Raw genomic sequence first — 14,781 nt, 5'->3', positions numbered from 1 at the left:
CAAAAATATCGTAAATTAACAAATATTCAATTCAACCGACTCATTAAATTACTAAAAAAGCATCAAATTGTGTGAATTTTAATAATCATACATTTCATAATTTTGGCAAAAAAAACTGGCGGTTCACAACGAAGTGCTGGTACCGACACTGATGTATGGAAGTGAAACATGGAACTAGCAAAGAAAGGATGAAATCAGAGTAAACGCTGTTGAAATGCGCTCCCTCATACGAATATATGGTAAATTATGTATGACAGAATTAAAAACGAAGAAATAAGAAAATAATGTAAGGCTGAACAAGCGATAATTGAAAAGATTACAGACTACTTTTTTAAGGTGGTATGGATATGTGGAGCGAATGGATAACGAGGGAATGGCTAAAAAAATATATGTGTTGAATGTGAGCAGGAGAACAGAACGAGGATGGCCGAAAAAGACTTGGGAATTATACAGCTTGTACGTTATTTTTTTAAAATAGTTACATTGACAATAATAAAGTCAATTAAATAATTACACATTTATGTTATGAATTATGTTGAAAATAAAGAGAGGGTGGGTGTGTGTGAGTATATGTGTGTGTGTGTGTGTGTGTTTGAAGGTGATGATGGAATTAAAAGAGTAAGATTATGGTATGTAATCGAAGGGCATGTATGACTAGATGCATAAATGTGAAGGGGACGACAACGAAGGCAATACTGGAATGAGCATGTTAACAGAATTTCAGAGGACATATTTCCACGTATAGCCCTTAAAGGAAATCCCGAAGGACGTAGACGCCCAGGCAGACCTCCAAAAAGGTGGAATAATAGCTGGCAGTCAAGATCCTAAGAGCGACAGGCGGCGGCACAGATATCCTGAGGGCGATTGTCCACTACCCGGAATTTGACCGTCCGGCAGTCCGGTTTTGAAAAATGAAAGCAACTACGACAGTTTAACGTGATTGAATTTACACGCAACGTGTTGACGCACCGATCAAGAGCACCGATCCGGAAAAATATGTACAAAAGCACACGCCAATCCAAGCCACTCGTCGTCTTGAAACGCTAACTGACATGCCGGACGGTAACATTCCGTGTAATTCCGTGTAGTGGACAAACGCCCTGATGATCTTTAAAAAGAAGAAGAAGAGATTTATAGAACGCGTTCTATATTTTGTTATCGCGTAGAAGTCTCGAACGCGCTATATATTACTGATGTCACTCTCGTATCATTTGACAGATAATAATAACCTCACTTAAAATAGTGTAAATTTATTTTTCATCAATTGAAATTTAAAATAAACTCCAAAATGTGGTTTATGTATGCTATGAGCATACTAGCCGTAATCGTGCAAGTCTGTTTTATCACAGTTTCAATTGGTAAGTCCTTTTTATACGTTCAAATTGGCTGCACCATTTTTGACATTTCGATTTTGACGTCAGTAGAAATTAAATTATATTATTTTTTGTCATATTTTTAACGTAGATGAAGACGAATATGGAAGTCTGGGCATTTACAGGCTTTATAAAAAAATAAAGTAAAACATATCACGTAAATATAAGCGTGTTGATTTTATCTTACTCCAGACTCACACCTGAAGCTGATCAATAACTGTGCCGCTGTGTGCGAAGAATTTTTTAAAATTCAATTCCCATTTGAAATCCAAAAGCGTAATTCAATTTCGAGTGTGTCCAAATACTTGTTCACAAATCTGGATTATCTCCAATGAATTTTTAGGAGTTGATTTTGATATTATTTTATGACATCTCATCAAAGATGAAGAAGAATATAGAAGTCTGGATATTTACGGGGCTTACGACCGTCATAGGCAGGTTTAAGTGATCACTTTACACACGTGTAACATTCACCAATTCTACCCATTATTGACAACCACACTACTCAAATTATTGGAAGTTCTATATATATGAAGCAATTTTAAACATTTTTCTTGAATCACTAGAACTTCACTAGAGACATCTATTGGTGAAATGTAAAGAAGCTTTTTACTAAGCAGAAACTCTTATATTAGTATGTGAGGTCCGAATCCTGGATTATAATCACACACATGAGAAACGCCAGAAAATATCATTTTCATTTTTATTATTTAAGCTTATAATTTGACCAGATAATTTATTTACAACATTTTGAGTGTGTCCTTCCATATTCTTCTTCATCTTTAATCAAAAAATAATATGAAAATAACTCCTGTAATTGGAGATAATCCAGATTTTGAGAACAAGTATTTGCACACACTCAAAATGTTGTAAAAAAAAGTTTTGTTTCACTTAGTCTGTTCGATTAAGTGAAAAGGCGATTCAGTTGGCTTGGCCATGTACTCCGCATGCCTCCCGAGAGCCGCCATCAAGCTCGCCTCCTTTACAAGGCATCAGGTTCCCGACCACTGCTGACGATTCGGCGGCAGTTCTCGTCAGAACTTCGGGACGCGAATCTGACTTGGGAGGATGCAAGGGAGCTGGCAGCCGACAGAAAAGCCTGGAGACAGTTTGTGGACTGCTGGACTGTGGATATGGTTTATTATTATTATTAATCTGTCCGCTACTGTATCTTGACTCTCTGTTTTAGCCGCGGGTTTGTACTATCTAGCTGAGCTGGTAGAGGAGTACACAGTGGTCGCAAAGAAGTGCATCGGCTGGTTGATTCTGGTTAGTATTACCTCGCCTTTGAAAATATTCTTCACACATTTTGTGCGGGGTACGCGGCATAGTGATAAGTGCGAACGGCAGGCGAAAACCAGCGGAAAGTAAACCAAAACCAAATTGTACAAAAATACTGTTATCTGACTCCTTGAATATCTCAAACAATTCAATTTATTCAATACTAACCAACACATACATTACAAACTAAAATTTAAAGCGTATACTTTAAAGCAAAAATTATAAAGTATGCAAGAACGCTCTCGTCAAAGATGTAGAAGAGAATGATGAAGAAAGGTAAACAAAAGGGCTCTGCTAAATAGAAGCTTTCTAAATCCAATCAAAGATGACTGTTAAGAACTAAAATCATGGAACGTCATGAGATTGATCATTCAATTGAATTTATTATATAATTAACATGATAAACTTGCATTTAAGGTGTATGAAATTACAAAGCAAGTAAAAGACTCTTGTTAAAGATGTAGAAGAATCCCTTATGGGAATACCCCCTCAGGCACATGGAACAGGTATTGTTCAGCACATCTTCCTACAGGCGTAACCATCGGCAGGTTGCTCCTGTATATAGGAATGGGAAACAATCTGTGCCGACGCTGTCCTTAGCTAGCTATCGGGAACATACAGACTGATGCTCCGGATAATTTCAGGATTATCCATCATACCGTGCAGCAATGGATAGAAATACCTCATCAAATACACATTCCTTCTAGTCTCTGAACTGTTGTAGCCGAGCATATCCTGGAGGAACTGGTAGCTCTTCCTACAGGCATAACCATCGGCAGGTTGCTCCTGTATATAAGAATGAGAAACAATCTATGCCAACGCTGTCCTTAGCTAACTATCGGGAACATTTGATGACATTCGTACGTTTACAGGTGTCCAGTGTTCTGTACTTGGGGCTGGCAGCGTTTGAGAACCTGTCCTGGGTCATGGTGGCGTGCGGTTTGGGCGCGCAGGCCACGCACGCGTCGCTGCTCCGTGACTTCCCATACGTGGCCCCCGCCCGGCCCGGCTTCATAGTGTCCCTGCTCCTGCTCTTCTACAATCACTACCTCGCCTTCAGCCACTTCGGCACCAACCACGCGCCACTCTCGGAGGTGAGATGATCACATTCAACATCTCGACATAGATGAAGAAGAATATGGAAGTCTGGGTATTTGCATAAATAATATTTGGGAATATACCAGATTGGAAGGGGATTAGGACCGTCGAGGCGCTGTTAAGAGCTGCCCGAGACAAGGGCAATTACTCTCAAGTGATAGTCGATGTCAGGGGGACCTGACATGACACGCACAGAAGAAGAAGAAGGGTTTTTACAAGGCTTTACTTTGCACACATGTAACATTATCACCATTCTAAGCGCGATTTACCATCTATCTTGACATTCTACCCACGGGTGTTTGAAGTTATCAATTGAACAGTCTATGACAGGTCATGAGTTCTGTAAATACCCAGACTTTCATATCTATGTCAAGATGTCAAAATAACTCCCAAGTGGAGAAAGCCAGTTTTGTGAACAAGGATTTGGACACGCCCAAAATGTTGTGATTAAAATTAACTGGTCGAATTATAAGTTTCATAAAAATTTCAAATCACGTTTTCAGGCATCTCCCAGTATGTGAAATAATTCGGTAACGATTTTGCATACGTTAAAAAAATATATATATAGGTCTCTGCTAAAAACAAAACTTACACAAATTAGCCATAGATACTGTCGGGAACTCACACATGAAGCGATGTGTGAATTATATGAATAATTATATTATTACGAAAATTCAATCGATTTCCAAAAAATTTAATAGAATGGTGACCATCATAGAACCATGTGACTGGTCGTAAGCCCTGTAAATACCCAGAATTTCATATTCTTCTTCATCCATGTAAAATAACTTAGATTTGCAAACAAGCATTCTGACACACCCAAGATAATCTAACCAATATTTCATATTAATCAACAATACAATTTTTTATCTGCGTTTTCAAGGTGTTGGCTTACTTCACTCTCTGCCTGTGGCTGGTGCCCTTTGCGCTGTTTGTGTCGCTGTCCGCCAACGACAACGTGCTCCCAACTACGGGGGAAATGCGGCCATTGTTGGGTAAGACAGATTTATTTATTACCTTTTTACATATCGCTCACTCCTTTCAAGAACGTCATAAATCAAAAAACTTGATTTTTCAGGAGAATGTTTTTAAAGTAATATAATACAATGTATTAAAAATAAATATTAAGCCACTTATTGAACTTTTTACTGTGTAACAGATCTTTTTAGGTAAAACCTGAAGGTTTTTTCTCCATTTGAAAAATATTTAAAAAAAATAATTAAACAATACCTTTTCTTCAAAATGCAAAAACAACACTTTCTGCCCTGTAGCGGGTAAATATTAAGTAAAAAATATGCCTCTTTTGCTGGGATATAGTACATTTTCTGGGCATCCCGAAAACAAGCACAACTGAAAATTGTCAATTTTTGATTTATGACGTTCTTGAAAGGAGTGAGCGATATGTATGTTAGATGCTCTCTCTCGGACGCCCTGTGCATATAGCAGCATACAAAAGGCAACAGTTTGTTGATAACAACATATTGTTGATTTGGTGCAGTGCTCGGTGCACCATAAGACACGCGTTATAAGAAAAATAATATAAACAACATATCGTAGTCGTACAGGAGAAAGTGACCAACTAACAAAAGGTAAAATGTTCAGGAGGGCCATTTCAAGTCACTTTTGCTTGGCAACAAAATAAACACCAATGCAGTTAGTCATTTTTGCCAAGTCAATATATTATACTTCCGAGTTTAAAATCCTTTGGGATGTTTTTCAGGGCAATATTAAGCTAGTAAGATATCAAATAGTCAATGATCACGTTTTTGTAAAACAATGCACTTGGTCACTTTTTCCTGTATGACTACGATATGATTATATATGACGCGTTTCCTCTTATTAGGACATTATCAAGTGCATGAGTGTTTGATAATGTCTTAATACGACAAAACGCGTCACATATTATCCTATATATGTAAATAAAAGTAGAATTAAATCCAATGATAACATCCTGTTTTTTGTTTTTGAATTACCTAACGTCCAAGTGACTCTGAAATCTAGCTACGGCTTATGCGACACCGTTTATCATGTCCCTACTCAGGCTTCAACTTTATAAGTTTCATAGCCTCTGCCTACTCGTGAGTGGATTTACTCTTTATGTTTAAAGTTACTATAATTTCATGTAATTCATGAGTGAAAATTCTAGACAAAAACACTCGCTTTACTTTGCCTTAAACGACAATATAAATAAATTTTCGTTGTAGAATTGGTAATACGTTGGTGATGCATTGCCCTATGCACCATTGGGTTAGAGAAGAAGAAGAAGAATATGTCCTAATGTGCAAAATGTAAAAATTTCTTAGGCTTTTATAGCAGGGTCGTTCTATTGTTCTATTGTCCGTTTCTGAGTATTTTTTTTTTGAATTACCTAACGTCCAAGCGACTCTGAAATCTAGCTACGGCTTATGCGACACCGTTTATCATGTCCCTACTCAGGCTTCAACTTTATAAGTTTCATAGCCTATGCCTACTCGTGAGTGGATGTACTCTTTATGTTTAAAGTTACTATAATTTCATGTAATTCATGAAAATTCTAGGCAAAAACTCTCGCTGGTAACACCCTGTCTTGCAATCATTCCTATATCAAAAATCAACCATTTTTTTACAATAGTTTTTACAATTCTTCTTCCAGGTGATAACGACGTCGTCAGCAATTACTTCTCAAGAAAAGGAAAGAAATATGGTCTCCTCTCCTTCTTCAGTTTTGCAAAGGACTCCATCCTACCGCAAAGGAGTAAAAAGGTCTATTGAGTACGGCCCGCCACTTAGTCTAATTCCTATTTATACTCCTTCCCCTTTTACAACGAGCGACAGAGTACAGCCATCATTTGTGTCGGGTTGTGGTCCCGTGGCTGGTGTCGCGGACTCTCAAGTCGGAGTTTCTCGGCTCGAACCCCTCTACCACAATTTGATACCCATTTCTAATAATGAGCCGCTTAGGCTCACAGAAATAGTAGGAAATTGAAATATTTGTGTCTATAATAAAAACACAAATATTTCTCCTGTTAACCGGATCCACGCGGCTCGCATAAGCGTATGTGTTTTTACAAGACATGCCCCATACGCGGCTGACATAAGCGTTTGTGTTTTTACATTGCTCCAAGTTTTGAACCTCTGTTCAACTTGGAGGGATTTTTTCATGGTGTGGAACTTTGGATAAAATAATACGTCAATCCTCGGCCTTATGACATCTGTTGAAATATCCGACTAATAATTTGTAACATCACAAGGATAAATAAAAGAACAGATCCCTGATTTTTCTTGCGGTCGGTAATTAGTCCGCGCCATAATCATGCCCTATATCTGTCTCACTCTCGACGCTACGCATCGCCAGTGGGTAAGAGTGACACACGATGCATGCTTTGATTTATTATGTTACGATCTAATTTGTTTATATTACGATATATTTCAAGAATAATGTGACACGTGTATTATAGAGTACCAAAAAGGCACAATGAATCCCATTGAACGTTTTTGTTTAGGAAAATAAATCGTTTCATAACTAAATACATGTAATCATTACAAAAGTAATCATTTAAAAAACGGCGAAATACAGCCGCGCACGAGTGTCTCTTAGGAACAAAGTCAACGCGTTTAAAAGGTTAATAAAATAAAAAAAAGGTCAACAAATTTGTATTGTTACATATTTTAGATTTTTTATCACAAACGCCGAATTTGCTCCGAACTTATTCCATGTCTCAGGATGGTGCAAACCTTATTAATTTTTCAAGTGGCGTCGTACGTCAATCATATTTGACATTTCGCTCACTCCTCTCAACGACGTCATAGACCCAGAAAATGTACTATATCCCAGCAAAAGCGGCATATTTTTAACTTAATATTTACCCGCTACAGGGCAGAAAGTGTTGTTTTGCATTTTGAAGAAAAGGTATTGTTTAATTATTTTTTTAAATGTACTAAATATTTTTCAAGTGGAGAAAAAACCTTCAGGTTTTACATAAAAAGATCTGTTGCACAGTAAAAAGTTCAATAAGTCGCTTGATGTTTATTTTTAAAACATTGTATTATATTTTTAAACTTTAAAAACATTCTCCAGAAAAATCAAGTTTTTTGATTTATGACGTTCTTGAAAGGAGTGGCAATATGTGATTTTAAACCAGGATTCGGACCTCACATACAAATGAAAGAGTTTCTGCTTCAAAAAATGTAATTTTTTTAAATATTTGATTTTTTGTAATGTAAATATGTTTGTAAAAGAAAAGATAATTGACACAGTAAAAATGGCTTGAATATCTTTATGACACCATTTACTTACATATCGCTCACTCCTTTCAACAACGTCATATATCAAAAATTGTCAATTTTCAGAATGCCCAGAAAATGTGCTATATATCCCAGCAAAAGCGGCATATTTTTAACTTAATATTTACCCGCTACAGGGCAGAAAGTGTTGTTTTCGCATTTTGAAGAAAAGGTATTGTTTAATTATTTTTTTAAATATACTAAATATTTTTCAAATGAAGAAAAAAATTCCAGTTTTACCTGAAAAGATCTGTTGCACAGTAAAAAGTTCAATAAGTGGCTTGATATTTATTTTTAATACATTTCATTATGTTCTTAAACTTTAAAAACGATCTCCTGAAAAATATAGTTTTTTGATATATGACGTTGTTGAAAGGAGTGAGCGATTTGCAAACTAGACAGCTGCAGTAAACTAACGGATTGATAAAACGGGTACAAATGTGAATTGACACTAGTGACTGCCACTTGACAAATAATCATCTTTTCCACTCAACAGAAAAAATATTAAAGGTCCGAATAAAGAATTCCACTGCTGAATTTTTTTATTTTATTATTTAGTAAAAAAGTTTTTCATTTTCAAAATTGGATGATTAATTTTGCGCCACTTTTAAGGTGAAAAGTCAATGACCCCCCCTATATTAGGAATTGTCTATATAAATAAACTTTTTATATAATTGAAAAACTAACTAAACATCGCTCCGCTTCTCCGCAGGGGTAGGCAGACAGAATAGAACCCCACCCCACTCTGTCTTTGCAAACATTCTTCGCCTCTTCCACGTTCATGCATCTCCTCATACATACCCGCCGATTGTTACGACTCCTAACCTGACCACTTTCAAGTATTTGGCATACCTGATCGTGCCATGTTTTTCTCGGTCTTCCTCTGCTCCTTTTTCCACTCACATTCGCCTCATAAATTTGTTTTACCGTTCTTTCTTCACTATTCGTTCCACATGTCCAAACCATCTCAAAACACCTTTCTTAATTTTATCGATAATGCTTATCTCAGCTTTGCATTCCTTCCTTATTTCACTATTCGCACATCTATCGTACATCGTTTTGTCGCACATTCTTCTGAGAGATCGCATTTTGACTGCATTCAGTCTACTTTCATCCTTCTCTTGCCAACTCCATGTTTCGCTTCCATACATAAAAATATGTATAACAGTAATAAAGAATACAGTGGAACCTCTTATAAGGAGTAATTCGCATACCAAAAATAAATGTCAATGACCCCCTATATTAGGAATTGTCTATATAAAAAAACTTTTTATATAATTGAATAAAAAACCTAAAATACATCGCTCACTCCTTTCAAGAACGTCATAAATCAAAAATCGTCAATTTTCAGTTGTGCCTGTTTTCAGAATGCCCAAAAAATGCACTATATCCCAGCAAAAGAGGCATATTTTTAATTTAATATTTACCCGCTACAGGGCAGAAAGTACTGTTTTTGCATTTTGAAGAAAAGGTATCGTTTAATTATTTTTTGAAATATACTAAATATTTTTCAAATGGAGAAAAAACCTTCAGGTTTAACCAAAAAGACCTGTTGCACAGTAAAAAGTTCAAAAAGTGGCTTGATATTTATTTTTAATACATTGTATTATATTTTTAAACTTTAAAAACGTTCTCCTGAAAAATCAAGTTTTTTGATTTATGACGTTCTTGAAAGGAGTGAGCGACATGTTCTGCTGTGTTATACAGGGTGTCTCAAAACTGACACTTGAAAGGAGTGAGCGATATGTATTAGCTTGTGACAAGCTTCTCTAAATAAACCGGCTGTTGTTGAATATTTAACTTTGTAAATATGTCTTATTTAATGAATAATTGTAAGTTTTTTTATATAACGTGAATGTATAATTGAATAAATTATTCCAAAATTGATGTTTGCGTTTTAACACATTAGTTACGGCAATGTTTTGATAAAACTGTATCTTGAGGCGGGCGACATTAGACAGCTGTTTTATTATAGTACAAGAATGCTCTGAGGTTGAACTTGAAAACAATACAAAAACGGTTAAATGGTCTCTAACGTCTCAAAATAAAATCATGTTAGTCCACAAATCACAAAAGTAAAAAAACATGTTAAAAACACTAATAAAATATTAGAAAATAAAAACACAGTTTAACAACCGCCGAAAACTCTAAATCTGCCAATAAAAAATGATTTATGGGCTTTCCCCACACGCGTTTATTGCTTTGTAAGTACCAACTGCCGACTTAAGTAAAGGACAATGATCTTTGTATTTTATTTCATTTTAGGACAAAGAAAAAAACGCACCGTCTGTATCCATTGTTTAAAGTTAATTTGTAACATTTCCTTCAAAACAGATTACGACCATTAGCCATGTTTTGAACCAGTAAATATCAGTATTATTTTTTATATTACAACGCCATCTATCCACTACACAACAAAAGCAAGAAGGCCAAGAGATTAGAAGTTTATGACGTGTTTTTTGTATACTAAATTGAAGGTAGCCGAAATGCACAAAAATGTGCACCCCGCCACCACACAAGGTTCCTGAAACGCACAAATATGTGCACACCGTACACAATGTGTTAATATGGGAGACGAATTTTATTTGGTCAGCACGCTCGGCGACCGTTCTGGAGGTCCCGAGTTCGATTTCCAGGGGGGGGGTCAAATAAATACAAGTAATTTTGACTGTAATATTTATTTTGTCCGCCTCCGTAGTGTAATGGTCAGCACGCTCGGCTACCGTTCTGGAGGTCCCGGGTTCGATTCCCAACGGGGGTAAAATAAATATAAGTGATTTTTTCACTGTAATATTTATTCAATATTACCATGGACTGGTACCTGAAGCGGAGGGCTGATCACCTTTCCTTCATGTGTAAACGATCAAGATAACGCTGCGTTTATATGACACAGTGCCCTATGCACCATTGGGGTGCGGATAAGAGTTTTATAAAAAAAATATTTATTCAATATTACCCTGGACTGGTACCTGAAGCGGAGGGCCGATCACCTTTCCTTCATGTGTAAACGATCAAGATAACACTGCGTTTATATGACACAGTGCCCTATGCACCATTGGGGTGCGGATAAGAGTTTTATAAAAAAAATATTTATTCAATATTACCCTGGACTGGTACCTGAAGCGGAGGGCCGATCACCTTTCCTTCATGTGTAAACGATCAAGATAACACTGCGTTTATATGACACAGTGCCCTATGCACCATTGGGGTGCGGATAAGGGTTTCATAAAAAAATATTTATTAAATATTACCCTGGACTGGTACCTGAAGCGGAGGGCCGATCACCTTTCCTTCAAGTGTAAACGATCAAGATAACACTGCGTTTATATGACACAGTGCCCTATGCACCATTGGGGTGCGGATAAGGGTTTTAAAAAAAAAAATTATTCAATATTACCCTGGACTGGTACCTGAAGCGGAGGGCCGATCAGCTTTCCTTCATGTGTAAACGATCAAGATAACACTGCGTTTATATGACACAGTGCCCTATGCACCATTGGGGTGCGGATAAGGGTTTCATAAAAAAATATTTATTAAATATTACCCTGGACTGGTACCTGAAGCGGAGGGCCGATCACCTTTCCTTCAAGTGTAAACGATCAAGATAACACTGCGTTTATATGACACAGTGCCCTATGCACCATTGGGGTGCGGATAAGGGTTTTAAAAAAAAAAATTATTCAATATTACCCTGGACTGGTACCTGAAGCGGAGGGCCGATCACCTTTCCTTCATGTGTAAACGATCAAGATAACACTGCGTTTATATGACACAGTGCCCTATGCACCATTGGGGTGCGGATAAGGGTTTTATAAAAAAATATTTATTCAATATTACCCTGGACTGGTACCTGAAGCGGAGGGCCGATCAGCTTTCCTTCATGTGTAAACGATCAAGATAACACTGCGTTTATATGACACAGTGCCCTATGCACCATTGGGGTGCGGATAAGGGTTTCATAAAAAAATATTTATTAAATATTACCCTGGACTGGTACCTGAAGCGGAGGGCCGATCACCTTTCCTTCAAGTGTAAACGATCAAGATAACACTGCGTTTATATGACACAGTGCCCTATGCACCATTGGGGTGCGGATAAGGGTTTTAAAAAAAAAAATTATTCAATATTACCCTGGACTGGTACCTGAAGCGGAGGGCCGATCACCTTTCCTTCATGTGTAAACGATCAAGATAACACTGCGTTTATACGACACAGTGCCCTATGCACCATTGGGGTGCGGATAAGGGTTTTATAAAAAATTATTATTCAATATTACCCTGGACTGGTACCTGAAGCGGAGGGCCAATCACTTTTCCTTCATGTGTTTCAATTCAATTGATTTATTTATAATTAACTAACACATTACAAACTAAAATTTAAAGCGTATACATTATCAAAAAAATCAGAAGTAAGCCAGAATACTCTTGTTAAAGATGTAGAAGAATCCCTTATGGGAATACCCCCTCAGGCACATGGAACAGGTATTGTTCAGCATATCTTCCTACAGGCATAACCATCGGCAGGTTGGTCCTGTATATAGGAATGGGAAACTATCTATGCCCACGCTGTCCTCAGCTAACTATCGGGAACATACAGACCGATGCTCCGGATAATTTCAGGATTATCCATCATACCGCGCAACAATGGATAGAAATGCCTCATCAAATACACATTCCTTCTAGTCTCTAGACTGCTGTAGCCGAGCATACCCTGGAGGAACTGGTAGCTCTTCCTACAGGCATAACCATCGGCAGGTTGCTCCTGTATATAGGAATGGGAAACTATCTATGCCCACGCTGTCCTTAGCTAACTATCGGGAACATACAGACCGATGCTCCGGATAGTTTCAGGATTATCCATCATACCGCGCAACAATGGATAGAAATGCCTCATCAATACACATTCCTTCTAGTTTCTAAATGATCAAGATAACACTGCGTTTACATGATGCAGTGCTTACATTTTTACTTACAGGATGAGGCACAGAGATGCATGGCCGAATACAGCTAGTATAAAATAAAACATTTTTTACCTACATTATATATATTTTCATCCGCCTCCGTGGTGTAATGGTCAGCGTGTTTAGGCTACCGTGCTGGAGGTCCCAGGTTCGATTCCCAGGAGGGGGGGGTGAAAATAAAAATATTAGTGATTTAACACTGTAATATTTATTCAATATTACCCTGGACTGGTTCCTGAAGCGCAAGAGTGATCACCTTGCTTTCATGTAAGTAATGATCAAGATAACACTGCGTCAATTTGATGCAGTGCCCTATGCACCATTAGGTGCGGATAAGGTTATAAGTAATAATATATTTTTATTTACATTTTTTTATTATAAAAATATACAGAATTTTCGGATCACAAAATCAAACATAAATTTTTCTTTAGAGAAATGAAACTAAATATTTGGGCTGTCATTTTGTTGCCTCAGGATGGGAACAGGTGTAACAGCTGCAGTATACATAGCCGGGCTGTCGGCTCAGTGACCCGTGGGATTATTCCCGTAGGATCTAAGGCAGGATACAAATGGCCACAAACTGCTTCTTCTAAATGCCCAACCTCTTTACTAATAGTAATAGCGACTCCAGCCTCACACAATGGATAAATATGTGTGATTATTGGCTAATAAATTAATATGAAAAATCACAATACTATCAGTAGCATTCTTATTGCAATGTGTAGAGAAATAAGGGAGGTATCGCTCACTCCTTTCAAGAACGTCATAAATCAAAAAACGACAATTTTCAGTTGTACATGTCTTCGGAATGCCCAGAAAATATACTATATCCCAGCAAAAGAGGCAAATTTTTAACTTAATATTTACCCGCTACAGGGCAGAAAATGTTGTTTTTGCATTTTGAAGAAAAGGTATTGTTTAATTATTTTTTAAACACACTAAATATTTTTCAAATGCAGAAAAAACCTTCAGGTTTTACCTAAAAAGTGAACAGTAAAAAGTTAAATAAGTGGCTTGATATTTATTTTCAATACATTGTGTTATATTTTCGAACTTTAAAATCGTTCTCCTGAAAAACCAAGTTTTTTGATTTATGACGTTCTTGAAAGGAGTGAGCGATATGAGGGTTTAAACTTTACATATTGTTATAAAACGAGAAACGAGCGTTTGCATACGTCATCAAATCTCCGCTTGTAGCTCTTGGATGTTGACTCCCATCTGTCTTTACACCTTTTCGGAGGTCTGCCTGGGGGTCTGCGTCCTTCAGGGATACGTGGAAGTCTGTCATCCGACATTCTGTTTACATGATCATTCCAGTATCGCCGTCGTTGTCGTCCCCACCTCACAATATCCTCCATCTTACACATGCTCCGGATGTCGGTATTTCTTACTCGGTCTCGCAATGTGTTTCCGGTTATGGATCGGAGAGTCTTCGTCTCGGAGGTTCCAAACCGAGATTTCATTCTAGAAGTATCTGCTCTTGCCTCAATCCCATAAGTGGCTATTGGTCTTTTTTACCAATTAAATTAATTTTTTGTAAAAAAAATGTCCGCCTCCGTAGTGTAATGGTCAGCACGCTCGGCTACCGTTCTGGAGGTCCCGGGTTCGATTCCCAAGGGGGGTAAAATAAATATTATTGATTTTTTCACTGTAACATTTATTCAAAATTACCATGGACTGGTACCTGAAGCGGAGGGCTGATCACCTTTCCTTCATGTATAAACGATCAAGATAACGCTGCGTTTATATGACACAGTGCCCTATGCACCATTTGGGTGCGGATAAGGGTTAAAAAAAAAAAAAAAG

At 37.3% G+C, this 14,781-nt stretch overlaps 1 protein-coding gene across 1 annotated transcript; it reads left to right on the top strand.

The window, feature by feature from the left end:
• The first annotated feature begins 1,154 nt into the window (after positions 1–1,154).
• LOC148311675 (protein TEX261) lies at positions 1,155–7,919 on the top strand. Its single transcript, XM_088256177.1, has 5 exons — positions 1,155–1,358; positions 2,563–2,642; positions 3,527–3,748; positions 4,636–4,747; positions 6,385–7,919. Exons 1-5 carry the CDS (start codon positions 1,289–1,291, stop codon positions 6,501–6,503), a joined length of 603 nt encoding a protein of 200 aa, XP_088112303.1. The 5' UTR covers positions 1,155–1,288; the 3' UTR covers positions 6,504–7,919.
• Positions 7,920–14,781: the final 6,862 nt, after the last annotated feature.

The sequence above is a fragment of the Brachycentrus maculatus genome, unplaced genomic scaffold, assembly GCF_059751285.1.
Source record: "Brachycentrus maculatus isolate JH-2025_06_01 unplaced genomic scaffold, ASM5975128v1 h1tg000059l, whole genome shotgun sequence".
Lineage (NCBI taxonomy): Eukaryota > Metazoa > Arthropoda > Insecta > Trichoptera > Brachycentridae > Brachycentrus > Brachycentrus maculatus.
Note: the sequence above shows the minus strand (reverse complement) of the source record. Positions and strands in the feature narration are given on the sequence as shown.

What these genes read in the sequence shown, in the direction of transcription:
- LOC148311675 (XM_088256177.1), top strand. Translation starts at nt 1,289, where the DNA reads ATGTGGTTTATGTATGCTATGAGCATACTAGCCGTAATCGTGCAAGTC. An exon ending in ACCACGCGCCACTCTCGGAG is followed by an intron (nt 3,749 to 4,635) that starts GTGAGATGATCA and finishes TGCGTTTTCAAG; the next exon opens with GTGTTGGCTTACTTCACTCT. An exon ending in GGAAATGCGGCCATTGTTGG is followed by an intron (nt 4,748 to 6,384) that starts GTAAGACAGATT and finishes TTCTTCTTCCAG; the next exon opens with GTGATAACGACGTCGTCAGC.